This window comes from Cyprinus carpio, chromosome A15 (assembly GCF_018340385.1).
Source record: "Cyprinus carpio isolate SPL01 chromosome A15, ASM1834038v1, whole genome shotgun sequence".
In the NCBI taxonomy this organism is placed as follows: Eukaryota; Metazoa; Chordata; class Actinopteri; order Cypriniformes; family Cyprinidae; genus Cyprinus; species Cyprinus carpio.
In genome coordinates, this window is record NC_056586.1 from 931041 (window position 1) to 942718 (window position 11678).

General features: G+C 39.1%; 1 protein-coding gene across 2 annotated transcripts; it reads right to left on the bottom strand.

Annotated features, from left to right (window-relative positions):
* Positions 1–2146: 2146 nt before the first annotated feature.
* LOC109057304 (serine palmitoyltransferase small subunit B) lies at positions 2147–5130 on the bottom strand. 2 transcript variants are annotated; one of them, XR_006161702.1, is made up of 3 exons: positions 4821–5130; positions 2919–3401; positions 2147–2655 (listed from the first exon to the last, which is right to left on the bottom strand). XR_006161702.1 is itself a non-coding variant. In XM_042770739.1 (2 exons), exon 2 carries the CDS (start codon positions 3367–3369, stop codon positions 3121–3123), a length of 249 nt encoding a protein of 82 aa, XP_042626673.1. In that variant the 5' UTR covers positions 3370–3398; positions 4821–5130; the 3' UTR covers positions 2147–3120. The 2 variants fall into 2 exon arrangements, 1 of the variants encoding a protein (XP_042626673.1); XM_042770739.1 differs by having other exon boundaries at positions 2147–3398.
* Positions 5131–11678: the final 6548 nt, after the last annotated feature.

The following is an 11678-nucleotide window of genomic DNA, read 5'->3' on the forward strand; positions in this document are numbered from 1 at the left end:
TCTAGATAATTTCCTCAATTCACCGGTAAACCAGGGTTTGTCTCTAGCTACTTTGGATTTCACAGCTATCAGAGGAAAACTGGATTCCAGAGCAGAATTAAAGAGAGTCAGAAATAAATCATAGGCTTTAATAGCATCCTGCAACAACATGACCTCATCCCATATGATAGAACTGATGGCTAATTTGAATATTCCAATATTTTTGAGGGTGAAATTTCGATATTTTACATGCACATTATTAGTAATACAAGTTCCAAAGACAGAATGTATCATTTGAAAGACTGGTAAATGGTCAGACACGTCACACCATAACAGCCCTGATGACACTTTATAGTCACATGAGTTAAACACTATTATCATGCATAACAATATAAACGGATAATGGCTGTTAATGTTTCCCTGCTGTGGGATGTGGTAGTGTCCACCTCAGGGGCAATTTCAGGTTTTTCATTTTAGGGGGCTCAGCCCCCAATGAGGGTGTGTGTGTGTGTGTGTGTGTGTGCATATATATATATATATATATATATATCGTGTACAGTTAATGTAATCTCAAAATTTTAGGGGGGCTGAGTGGTCATTTTAGGGGGGCTATAGCTCCCCTAAAAATGGCCTAGCGACGTCCATGGTCCACCTGATTCATCAGCAACTGTAAATTGATTGAAAAATTGCTAAGTGAGATCCCATCCAGCATAATCGAACAGATGTAGTCAGCTTAATACTTCAGTAAACAAATCATGCAGTGGTGCAGTTACTGGTCTTGTGTTGCATTCTTGAGTTTTCAGTTAGCAATTTACTGTAATGGCAGTGGTCCCCTTCAGTTAAAACTACTTTCTGGGGGAGATGGGTACATCCAACTGCACCAACCACACATAGGGAGCACCAGTATTAATCACTGCCATAATTACAGTGGTGATCAGTTCTCAGGCTAAACCAGGGGGCCAGTTCTTTACTGGCTATAAAGTTAATACAGTGGTTCTTAACTCCAATCCTGTATGTCTTCCTTATTTAACGCACCTGATTCAGATCATCAGCTCATTATGAGACTCCATGAACTGAAAAGTGTGGATGCATCTGAAAAAATTGATGCCTCACTGCCTTATCAGGTAATGACTTTGCAGTTATTCTTTGTGCATGAAGATACCTCCTGAAACTGTTTTTTGACAGACTTCTGGGGCAGCATAACAGGAAGAGCTTTGGTGATAACTAAGTGAATATTTAATTACTATAATACTAATTTCTTGCTAGAAAGGACATCAAAGGTGGAATAAGTTGGTCAAAAGCATACATTTACACTCAAACTGCCCATCATCCGCAACAGGATGCTGTTTCTTTTCTTAGCTCAACTGTCACAGAATTGAGGATTGTGGGATATCAAAGGCAGTGAAGGATACATCTATGCTGCCTTCAAAAATCAGAGGAAGGTATCTCAAGAGACAGGAAGTGAAACTAACATTAACTAACATTATGACATTAAGGTTAAAAGACTGTAGTCTGTTAATTGCTTTGAGTTAATGAAGAACTAATAAGGGTCATCATTTACATGATGTCACATCATTTTTGGCTATAATCAGTATATAAGTAAAGTGAAGAAAAAAGGGGTTTAAGAGATGAAGGTAAACTAGTTATAATTGTCATATATTCTCCACTGCCTGTCCTAAAATATTACCATTTGACATAACTGTCAGACTTTCTAATATTAAACCTCAGTTTCACACAAGGGTGTCGGTGGATATATGATATTTGCTGATTCACACAGACAAGACCTCGCTGCAAAAAGAAAAGCATGTCTTGTGAAAAAGAAAGCCTTGGAAAGAATTCAGATCCGGCTGTCAGGTGTGCTGAAGTCTTTAAAAAGCCAGGTGGGAAAACTGGATTGTTGGAGCAATATTAGATCAGCCTCCCAGGCACCAATAACTTTGGACTTGATAAACCAGTTTGGCCGCTTCGCTGCTTTACAGTTTCAAATATATATAAACAAATGCCCTCTTGTAGATGAAATCAATTTACAACATTTTCTAAATATATTTTGAGGCCACATTAATTTTATATCCTAAAAGTTATAGAAAGTACAGAAAATGGGACAGATATTTTGTGAAATTTATTTATTTATGAAAAATAAGAAATTATACACATGAAAAGTGTCACACTCATTTGCCAGTGTGTCATTATTCCATGAGACGTGTTTTGACATCACATCACACAGACAGTTAAAAATACAAAAACATCATTTAAAGCATGTCACATCAAATAACCAGACAAACACAAATTAAGAAAAAATATTTTTGGTAACTTCAGTCATAATTTCATAAGGCCAAAACAGGAAATCCAAACTAGGAAATCAGTGGAATTGATTTAAACATGGTAAAATATGATCAACTGAACTACATTCTTTTAGTGGCTGACAATATTAACCATATTAAGTATTTAATAAATAAATGTGCAAGTGCCTAAAAATGTGTGATTGACACTTGTTCCACGTCTGCAGGGCACAGATTACATGCAAACATTTTTGTGCATGCAACTTTGTATCAGCAACAGTGACTAAAGAAATGATGGAAGACGGTCCCACCACCACCAGAACAAAGGTCCAATCAACACAGGAGTTTAAAATGGGCTCCATTGACGGCCTACTGATTTGCGATCAAGTGCAGCAATCTGTATTCAAAATAAACATGTATATACCTTCATGTAGAGCAGTCATATTGCATAGGTGATTACAAAAATTCCAGAATATGAAATTCACCATGCAGTAATAAAAAAAAAGACTTTTAATTTGCACTGGGGTAAATAATAACTCCTTAGTCTGATCAGGGACTCCTACAGAATCAAAATTATGATTAGATTCTTATCAACCAGTGATGATGAGGATGTTAATCACAAAGAAGTGTCCGTATGTGATGAGTGATATCATGCAGAACCTTAGTACTGGCGATCACGCAGGAATGCATCCAAATCTTTGCATACAAATCCCATGATGGGGCAGGAATCCAGGTAAATGTGGAAGACTTGAAGGGCTTGAACATGGCTTTGACAACACCTCATTTCATCAGACTTGTTTGTTCCTGAGTGGAAAAATAAACAAGTGTTTTCAAGCCAATAATCACACAGCAGATCAATAGTTCATCGTGAGTTCATGAGGGCCACTGTGCTCTCCGGTTGCCCTCGGACCAGCTCAGAGAAGAACTCCAGCGCCAGCCGCACGTGAATAGGCACAAACACATAGGAGGTGTAAATGACCATGGCCACCATAGTAAAGAGGAGCGTGTTGAAGATGGACTGTTCCCACGGTTCCAGCACATAGATGCCTGTGATGAGCAGGTACTGATAGTACAGCCAGCCCACATACTCTCTCATGTTCTTCATATCCATGCGGAGGACCGACACAGCCGCGCTACGAGCTGCTGGGGGAAGACAACAGGGTGAGGCGCATCCTTACATACTGACAATGGACACGACCACAACAGATGAAACGATGGTGTGTAATAATGGTGCTTAGGAGTGGTATATGTCTTTAAAGAACCTATCAAACGAAGCCACATGAATTTATGACGTGAATGAGTAACTATTCAAGCGGCTCACAGCTGGATTCAGTAACTGATGTATTCCATTATTTATTTTTAGGGCCATCGTCTGAGACTTCTGATAACAATTGAATCATGTAAAACCAAACAAACATTAATGATACACACTGACGTTCTAAGAGCATGAAAACATGTCTTGTAATGTGAGAATCAAATCAGACTCTTCCTGAGCATTGTGGTAATATTAAATTATTGGTCGTTTATTTTTCCCCAGCAGTAATCACACCAGGGACCATCTGACCTTTGTCAGGCAAACTGTGCATGAAGAGAGGGCTGAGATGAAACGAACTGTTTAAATGTGCTAATTATCGATGTGAAGCTCGACACGTGTAGCAGTAAAGCCCTGCAGGAGCCATCTACAGCCAAAACCCCGCAGGAACACGTTTACTCGCTCTCTGTGAACTTATGTCAACAAGGAAAACATTTACACTCTTGCTCATAAAACTCAAACTAATACAACAACTGGGTTGCATATTTGGACTTAAAATGTGATTGTTATGGTAAATTATTAATCCCATAACAAGGCTATATAGTTTAGCTACACTATACTTTCTCACTGCATAAAGTGAACATAGGTAGCTTACAAATGATTTTATTTTATGTTTAAACTCATAAATTCAGCCCTATTTCTGATTAAATAATACTGGTTAAATGAGACATTAACACAAAGAAGCAGATAAATCATTTTACAGGGCTATATTCAGTATCCCTACAGCCATAGATGTAATAAGTTTCATCTGTGGTGTGAAGTCAAGATGACACAAAGTAAGCATAAACAAAACTGATTATAGATAACAATGGACCTGAGGTAACAATGCCAACTGACAAGTCATAATTCCATATCCAGGCAACAGCAGAAACATTAAACATAATTTCAGCTGGATCCTTTTGATGCACTGGTAGTTAGTAGGACAAACTGAGTGCAGCTTTTTTGCTCTACTATTTAAAAACATCCTCATATAGAAGATACCAATGTGAATGTGCACACACATGATAACAGTTCATTATTATTATTATTCTTCATAATGTTTCCTTGTCTACTCTGTTATGACTGCACCTGGTCTCTTATAGTAACAGTAATAGTAAGTTGCGTAGTTGTAGTAGTAGCAGTACTGTTGTTATGGCCATTACAGTTATTGTTTATATTCATCTTTAAAAGCAGCATCAAATAAACATTCCAGTCCTTCAAAGCCTCTGTAAATGTGCAGGCAGGTCTGAGAGTCATGTAAAGTCACTCACCTCCGCAGGACACGCTGCAATGAAGAGTGGATGTGATGTGAAAGTGTAGTAAGCTGCTCTACCAGTTAAACTCACGCTCCACACCCACTTCTCGAATTTACTCTCACCTGTGTGTGTGTGTGTGTGTGTGTGTGTGTGTGTGTGTGTGTGTGTGTGTGTGTGTGTGTGTGTGCGTACGTGTACAGGACTAGAATGGCAAAAGAAAAGATCAAACGTATTTTAAAGCTCCCTGTCTTTTTCTAACATGCAATAGAGCACGCAGTGCAGTGCAGCATAACTCTCTCTCTCCCTCTCTCTCTCTCACCCTGTCCCTCTCCCTCTCCCTCTCCCTCTCCCTCTCTCAAGGCTTACCCAGTCTCTCTCTCTCTCTCTCTCTCTCCCTCTCTCTCCCTCTCACTCCCTCTCTCTCTCTCTCCCTCTCCCTCTCGCTCTGGTCATGATGCTGTAGCTGCAGTACGGTACTCTGTGATGTCACCTGCAGCATGGATGTTTTACAGCAGTCGGCTCATTCCTATATTTTACAAAAAATTGCATATCAAAATGTAACGTTTTTAACCAGAAATGGAGTCACTAAAAATAAATTTAAAATTAGATTATTTTTTACTATATATATATATATATATATATATATATATATATATATATATATATATATATATATATATATATATATATATAAAGTAGTTATGCTATACAATGTGCTGCCAGCATCTGCCCCTTTTTAGGCATGTATGATAAGATAACACTGCAGAGCGCTGCAAATGAATTTCTTGCTAGAAGATTACAGTCAAGGTCAAACTGTATTTTGTGTTATTAGTATAGCATATTTTCCATAAAGGAAATATTTGTTACATATACAGTATGTTGTTACATGGTGTCAGTTATGTGGGAGTGTACTTGTGATTGTGTGGCTCATAGCATACAAAACAAGTGCTGTGGAAACTCTATCAGCAATCTACAGCACACTTACATCAAACCCTCTTCCCAAAGCATCAGTCCATGGGCTCAAGTTTAGAGCCAGTTAAGTCCATCCTTTGTGCAGAAGACTGATTTGTAACTACATATAAATAAGCAGGCTGCAGAAAGATTATTTAGAGGAATACATGCACTATTAATCCACTGTTTTTCTGATGAAAATGTTACGCTGGTGGTTACATTTGGTGTTTGGAGGGAATGTCAAATGTAATTTGTAATTGTGCATGTGAACAAAGTGAAGGCAAAGAAACTCTACTACTAAACTACTATAGAGTGAATGTGTGCATATTGTGAATGAACTGAATGAATTTCACTACCTAGCTTTTATTGGGTTATATTAAAATATAGTTTTCATAAAATTTCTCCTTTTGCATTCCATAACATACTATCCAACATGTCGATGAGAGATTTTCTAAATTTTGAAAGTATTAAAGGTGCAGTAAGTGATTTCTGAGAAATGCTGTTGATATTTGAAATCACCAAAACAAACATGCCCTTACCATCTTCTCTCTTTCTTCTCTGCAAATGTCTCCACTGCTAAAACCACATACTACTACGATAAAATTAACAATTGTTCCGTCTTTCGCAGACTTTTAAAAAACTTTTCTTCTCTTCTTTGTCCTCCTCCCCAACTTCCTTTTTCAACTCTTACAGCTGATGACTTTGCAACATTCTCCATAAACAAAACAACAACCATCAGCAGCCAATTCTCCCTACCTCAAACTGACAACCACATCATAACAAATACACTATTTTCTCATTCTCTCCTCTCTCGGAGGCAGAGATTTCCAAATGTGTCCTTTCCAAGCATCCTTCTACCTGTCCGCTTGATCCTATCCCCACTCACCTCATCATGCCATTTCTTCTTTAGTTATCCCTGCACTCACTCACATCATCAACACCTCTCTTCATACTGGTATCTTTCCCACAGCATTTAAACAGGCTCGAGTAACCCCACTACTTAAGAAACCCACTCTAAACCCAGCACTTTTAGAAAACTACAGACCGGTATCCCTCCTTCCATTCATTGCAAAGACACTTGAGCGAGTTGTGTTCAACCAACTCTCTACGTTCCTTGTACAGAACAATCTCTTGGACAATAACCAATCCGGCTTCAAAAGCGGCCCCTTAACTGAGACTGCCCTGCTCTGCTCTCGGTTACTGAAGTACTGAGGCTATGTTGAAAACGGAAATGTTTTTCCCTTGCATTTTTAAAAAGTTACACGCATACACAACAACATTTTCAAAACGATTTGCGTTTACACATATTTGTGAAAATGGGCAAAACACTGTATTACGTATGCCAGGCCAGTAGTTGGCACTGTCACCTTGTTAATAAACAGCACCTGTGGGCAAGTGACTATTATATGATGCGTCTCCGCTGTTGGTTGTAATATCGGTGAAGTAAATCCACACTTGGTTGAAGAAGCATTAGCAAACACTTGAGCAGCAACAACAACAGTACCACACATACAGCACATATCTACATACCTAACACATACTATGAAAACACATGACATCACCGTTTTCAAAGATTCCCGTTTTGGGTGTTTACACGGAATCAATAACAGTGGCGTTTTCAAAAATATGCGTTTTCAGTCCCCAAAACGGGGAAACAAACAGGCAAAATGCATAAAAAGTTTACAGTTTTTGGCTGAAAACGTTGTTGCATAAACGGCCCCTGAGACTGGCAAGAGCAGCTTTCAAATCCTCAGTACTCATCTTGCTGGATCTGTCTGCTGATTTTGACACAGTTAACCACTAGATCCTCCTGTCAACCCTCATGAAGATGGGCATCTCAGGAACTGCACTCCAATAGTTCAAGTCTTACCTCTCAGGTAGGTCTTTCAGGGTGTCTAGGAGAAGGGAGGTTTCTAAGTCACAACTTCTTGCTACTGGGGTTCCTCAGGGCTCAGTGCTTGGACCACTTCTCTTCTCTATCTACATGTCATCGTTAGGATCTGTCATTCAGAAGCATGACTGTTACTATCACTGCTATGCCGTTGACATTCAACTCTACTCCTCATTCCAACCAGATGATCCAATGGTAACTGTTCACATTGCAGCCTGTCTGACATCTCTGGCTGGATGAAGGACTACCACCTTCAACTCAACCTTGCAAAGACAGGACTGCTTGTGGTCTCAGCCAGCCCAGCACTTCATCGCAACTTCTCTATAGAGCTAGGTTCGTCAACATAACTCCTTCTAGGACAGCCAGGAACCTTGGAGTTGTGATTGATGATCAGCTAAGCTTTACAAACCATATTACTACAATGGCCTAGTCTTGCAGATTGGCTTTATACAACATTAGGAAGACTAGACCCTTCCTATCAGAGCAGGCCATACAACTCCTTGTCCAATCTCCTGTTCCCTCCAGACTGGACTATTGTAATGCTCTCTTAGCAGGCCTTCTAGAATGTACTATCAAGCCTCTGCAACTGATCCAGAATGCTGTGGCAAGAGTGGTCTTCAATGAGCTGAAGAGAGCACACATCACACCTCTCTTCATCAGTTTGCACTGGCTGCTGATAGCCGCTCGCATCACATTTAAGGCACTGATGTTTGCCTACAATACCACTGGCTCTGCACCAAAGTACCTAAACTCGATAGTTCAGACTTATGCGCCCTCCAGAAGCGTGCGTTCTGCAAGTGAACAACGCCTCACGGTACCATCCCAAATAGGCACGAAATCACTCTCTCAGATCTTTACCTGGACTATTCCCTGCTGGTGGAACGACCTGCCCATCTCTGAGTCTTTGGCCATCTTCAAAAAACGTCTAAAGACCCATCTTTTTCGTCAGCACTTGTCTAAGTAATGCTAACATTTTCTTATTCTATTTATCTCTTTTTCTGAAGAAAAAAAAAACTGGTATGTGTACTGTGCTAGACTAACTGAGACTTGTTACAGCACTTGTATACTGTTGCCCTCCTGTTGGTCTGAATTGCTTCTATTTGCTCTTCTCATTTGTAAGTCGCTTTGGATAAAAGCGTCTGCTCAATTATTAAAAGTAAATGTAAATATTAAATGAATCACACCCCTATCTTGCCTCCGCCCCCAACACAGGCACCTCCCCCATCACTACTGGGCATGCCCCTTACTGTTGATTGGCTACAAGTGTGTTTTGGTGCTTGGTCTGATTCACTTTCCTTTCTCAGCAATCTCTCACTGCACCTTTAAGGGTCCTTTCACACTTTGGTTCGCTTGCCTGGTCCCAACCTGTGTTTGATTGCTCCCCCTCCCCTTGCCCCCGCTGGACTGCGTTCACATTATTTTATTTGGGTCCGCACCGCAGTTCATTTGCATCAATCTCCTGGACAAGAGCCAGCAGCTGTTTACCCCGTTGCTTAGTAACGACAGTGCAGGAGAAGGCGGAAATTACATAACATTGCTCTCTGCACTTTTATATATTAAAATTTTTTGACCATTCGTTTTGTTTACAAAGCTTTGGTACATAACTGCACTTACGTCTGTCTTTCAAATGTACGGCAAATGATCTGAAGAATGCTGAATGCAAGCAGAAATGAGATATACAGCTCTCTGTTTGCAGCGCGTCATTCAGGCTTTTCAGGAACGTGAGTGAAACACACACCAACACATTTTTATCAAATAATATGTCATTAATAGGGGTTCACTTTTTTTGCAATTTGGTACGATTGGGTTTATATCAGCAGCGAAGCGTAATGAAGTTCACATGAATCGTAGACCATCCTTTTGAAGCGGACTCGGGTGTGGACCAAAAGTGCTAGTGTGAAAGCACCCTTAGTTTACAAAACAATGTTCGAGTGGGCCGTATTAATTGGTTTAAGTTAAAAATAGCAGTCAAGGTGATTAGCAATTTGTGAATTCAAAACTAATTAAGTCATTTGAAGGTTGCACTGGCCTTGCGAACTTTCAAAACTTCAACATCACCATGTTCAGGGCTGGATGTGACTGCCAGATAGATAAACACAGATCACACACAGAACACAGTCAGCATGAGTCAGTAGCTTTAAGTTTTGTAGTCAGAAAGGGCTTCTGAAAATGTACTGGTAATTTTCTGCCAGGACATTATCCATTAATTTAACAGACATTTCTGTTAATTCCAAAACACAGTGCAATGCAGTGAAATATACAGGTAAAACACCTGTAAATAAAATTAATACGGAAATTTGATATATTATATTAACACATTGTGTTTTTTTTTTTTTTTTTTTTTTTTTTTTGCAAAATCCATACAGTGCTTACATTTGATTATATATTGAGTATTATTTTTTCAGTTTATATGACATTGCTAATGAGTTTTGAATCATAACTCTGTTTTGGTATTAATCTTAATTTTGTTGTGAAAGCCGATATGTGTGGTATGTGACACCAGCTCTTTTAAAAAAAAGGCTATTCAATTGCAACATCTTGAAAGAAAAGCAGATGCAGTTATAGAAGTGATGTGAACTGAAAGAAGAAAATAGTCTCATAAAATTTAGTCTGCCTGTCCGAAAAAAGTTAGCACTAACATTTGGCATAACTGTCAAACTAATATTAAAACTCAGTTTCACACAAGGGTGTCGGTGGATATATGATATTTGCTGATTTACACAGACAAGACCTCGCTGCAAAAAAGAAAGCATGTGTTGTGAAAAAGAAAGCCTTAGAAAAAAGAATTCAGATCCGGCTGTCAGGTGTGCTGAAGTTTTTAAAAAGCCAGGTGGGAAAACTGGATTGTTGGAGCAATATTAGATCAGCCTCCCAGGCACCAATAACTTTGGACTTTATAAACCAGTTTATCAAAACTCTGGCAATTTGATAATACCTAGAATATCAAAATCAACTGCGGGCGGCAGATCCTTTTCCTATTTAGTGCCTAAACTCTGGAATAACCTACCTAACATTGTTTCGGAAGGCAGACACACTCTGTCAGTTTAAATCTAGATTAAAGACCAATCTCTTTAACCTGGCTTACACATAACACACTAATATGGTTCTAATATCCAAATCCGTTAAAGGATTTTTAGGCTGCATTAATTATGTAAACCGGAAACGGGAACACTTCCCATAACACCCGATGTACTTACTACATCGTTAGAAGAATGGCATCTACGCTAATATAGTCTGTTTCTCTCTTATTCTGAGGTCACCATAGCCACCAGTTTCCAGTCTGTATCCAGATCAGAGGGTCACTGCAGTCACCTGGATCCAGTACGTATCCAGTATTTCAATCTGATTTAATAGTTAATTTAATAAAATGGTTTTAAACTTGTTTTAATTGATTCCTTAACTTTTGTTGTTGTTGTTGTTTGTAAATTATTTCTACTCTGCACTAAATATGCAGTCCCAATTAGTTTATATTAGTTTACTGTACAGGTGCATCTCAATAAATTAGAATGTTGTGGAAAAGTTCATTTATTTCAGTTATTCAACTCAAATTGTGAAACTTGTGTATTAAATAAATTCAATGCACACAGGCTTCAATAAATTAGAATATGGTGACATGCCAATCAGCTAACCCAAAACACCTGCAAAGGTTTCCTCAGCCTTTAAAATGGTCTCTCAGTTTGGTTCACTAGGCTACACAATCATGGGGAAGACTGCTGATCTGACAGTTGTCCAGAAGACAATCATTGACACCCTTCACAAGGAGGGTAAGACACAAACATTTCATTGCCAAAGAAGCTGGCTGTTCACAGAGTGCTGTATCCAAGCATGTTAACAGAAAGTTGAGTGGAAGTAAAAGAGTGGAAAAAAAGATTCACAACCAACCGAGATAACTGCAGCCTTATGAGGATTGTCAAGAAAAATTGATTCAAGAATTTGAGTGAACTTCACAAGGAATGGACTGAGGCTGGGGTCAAGGCATCAAGAGCCACCACACACAGACGTGTCGAGGCAATTTGGCTACAGTTGTCGTA

What these genes read in the sequence shown, in the direction of transcription:
- LOC109057304 (XM_042770739.1), bottom strand. Translation starts at nt 3,369, where the DNA reads ATGGATATGAAGAACATGAGAGAGTATGTGGGCTGGCTGTACTATCAG.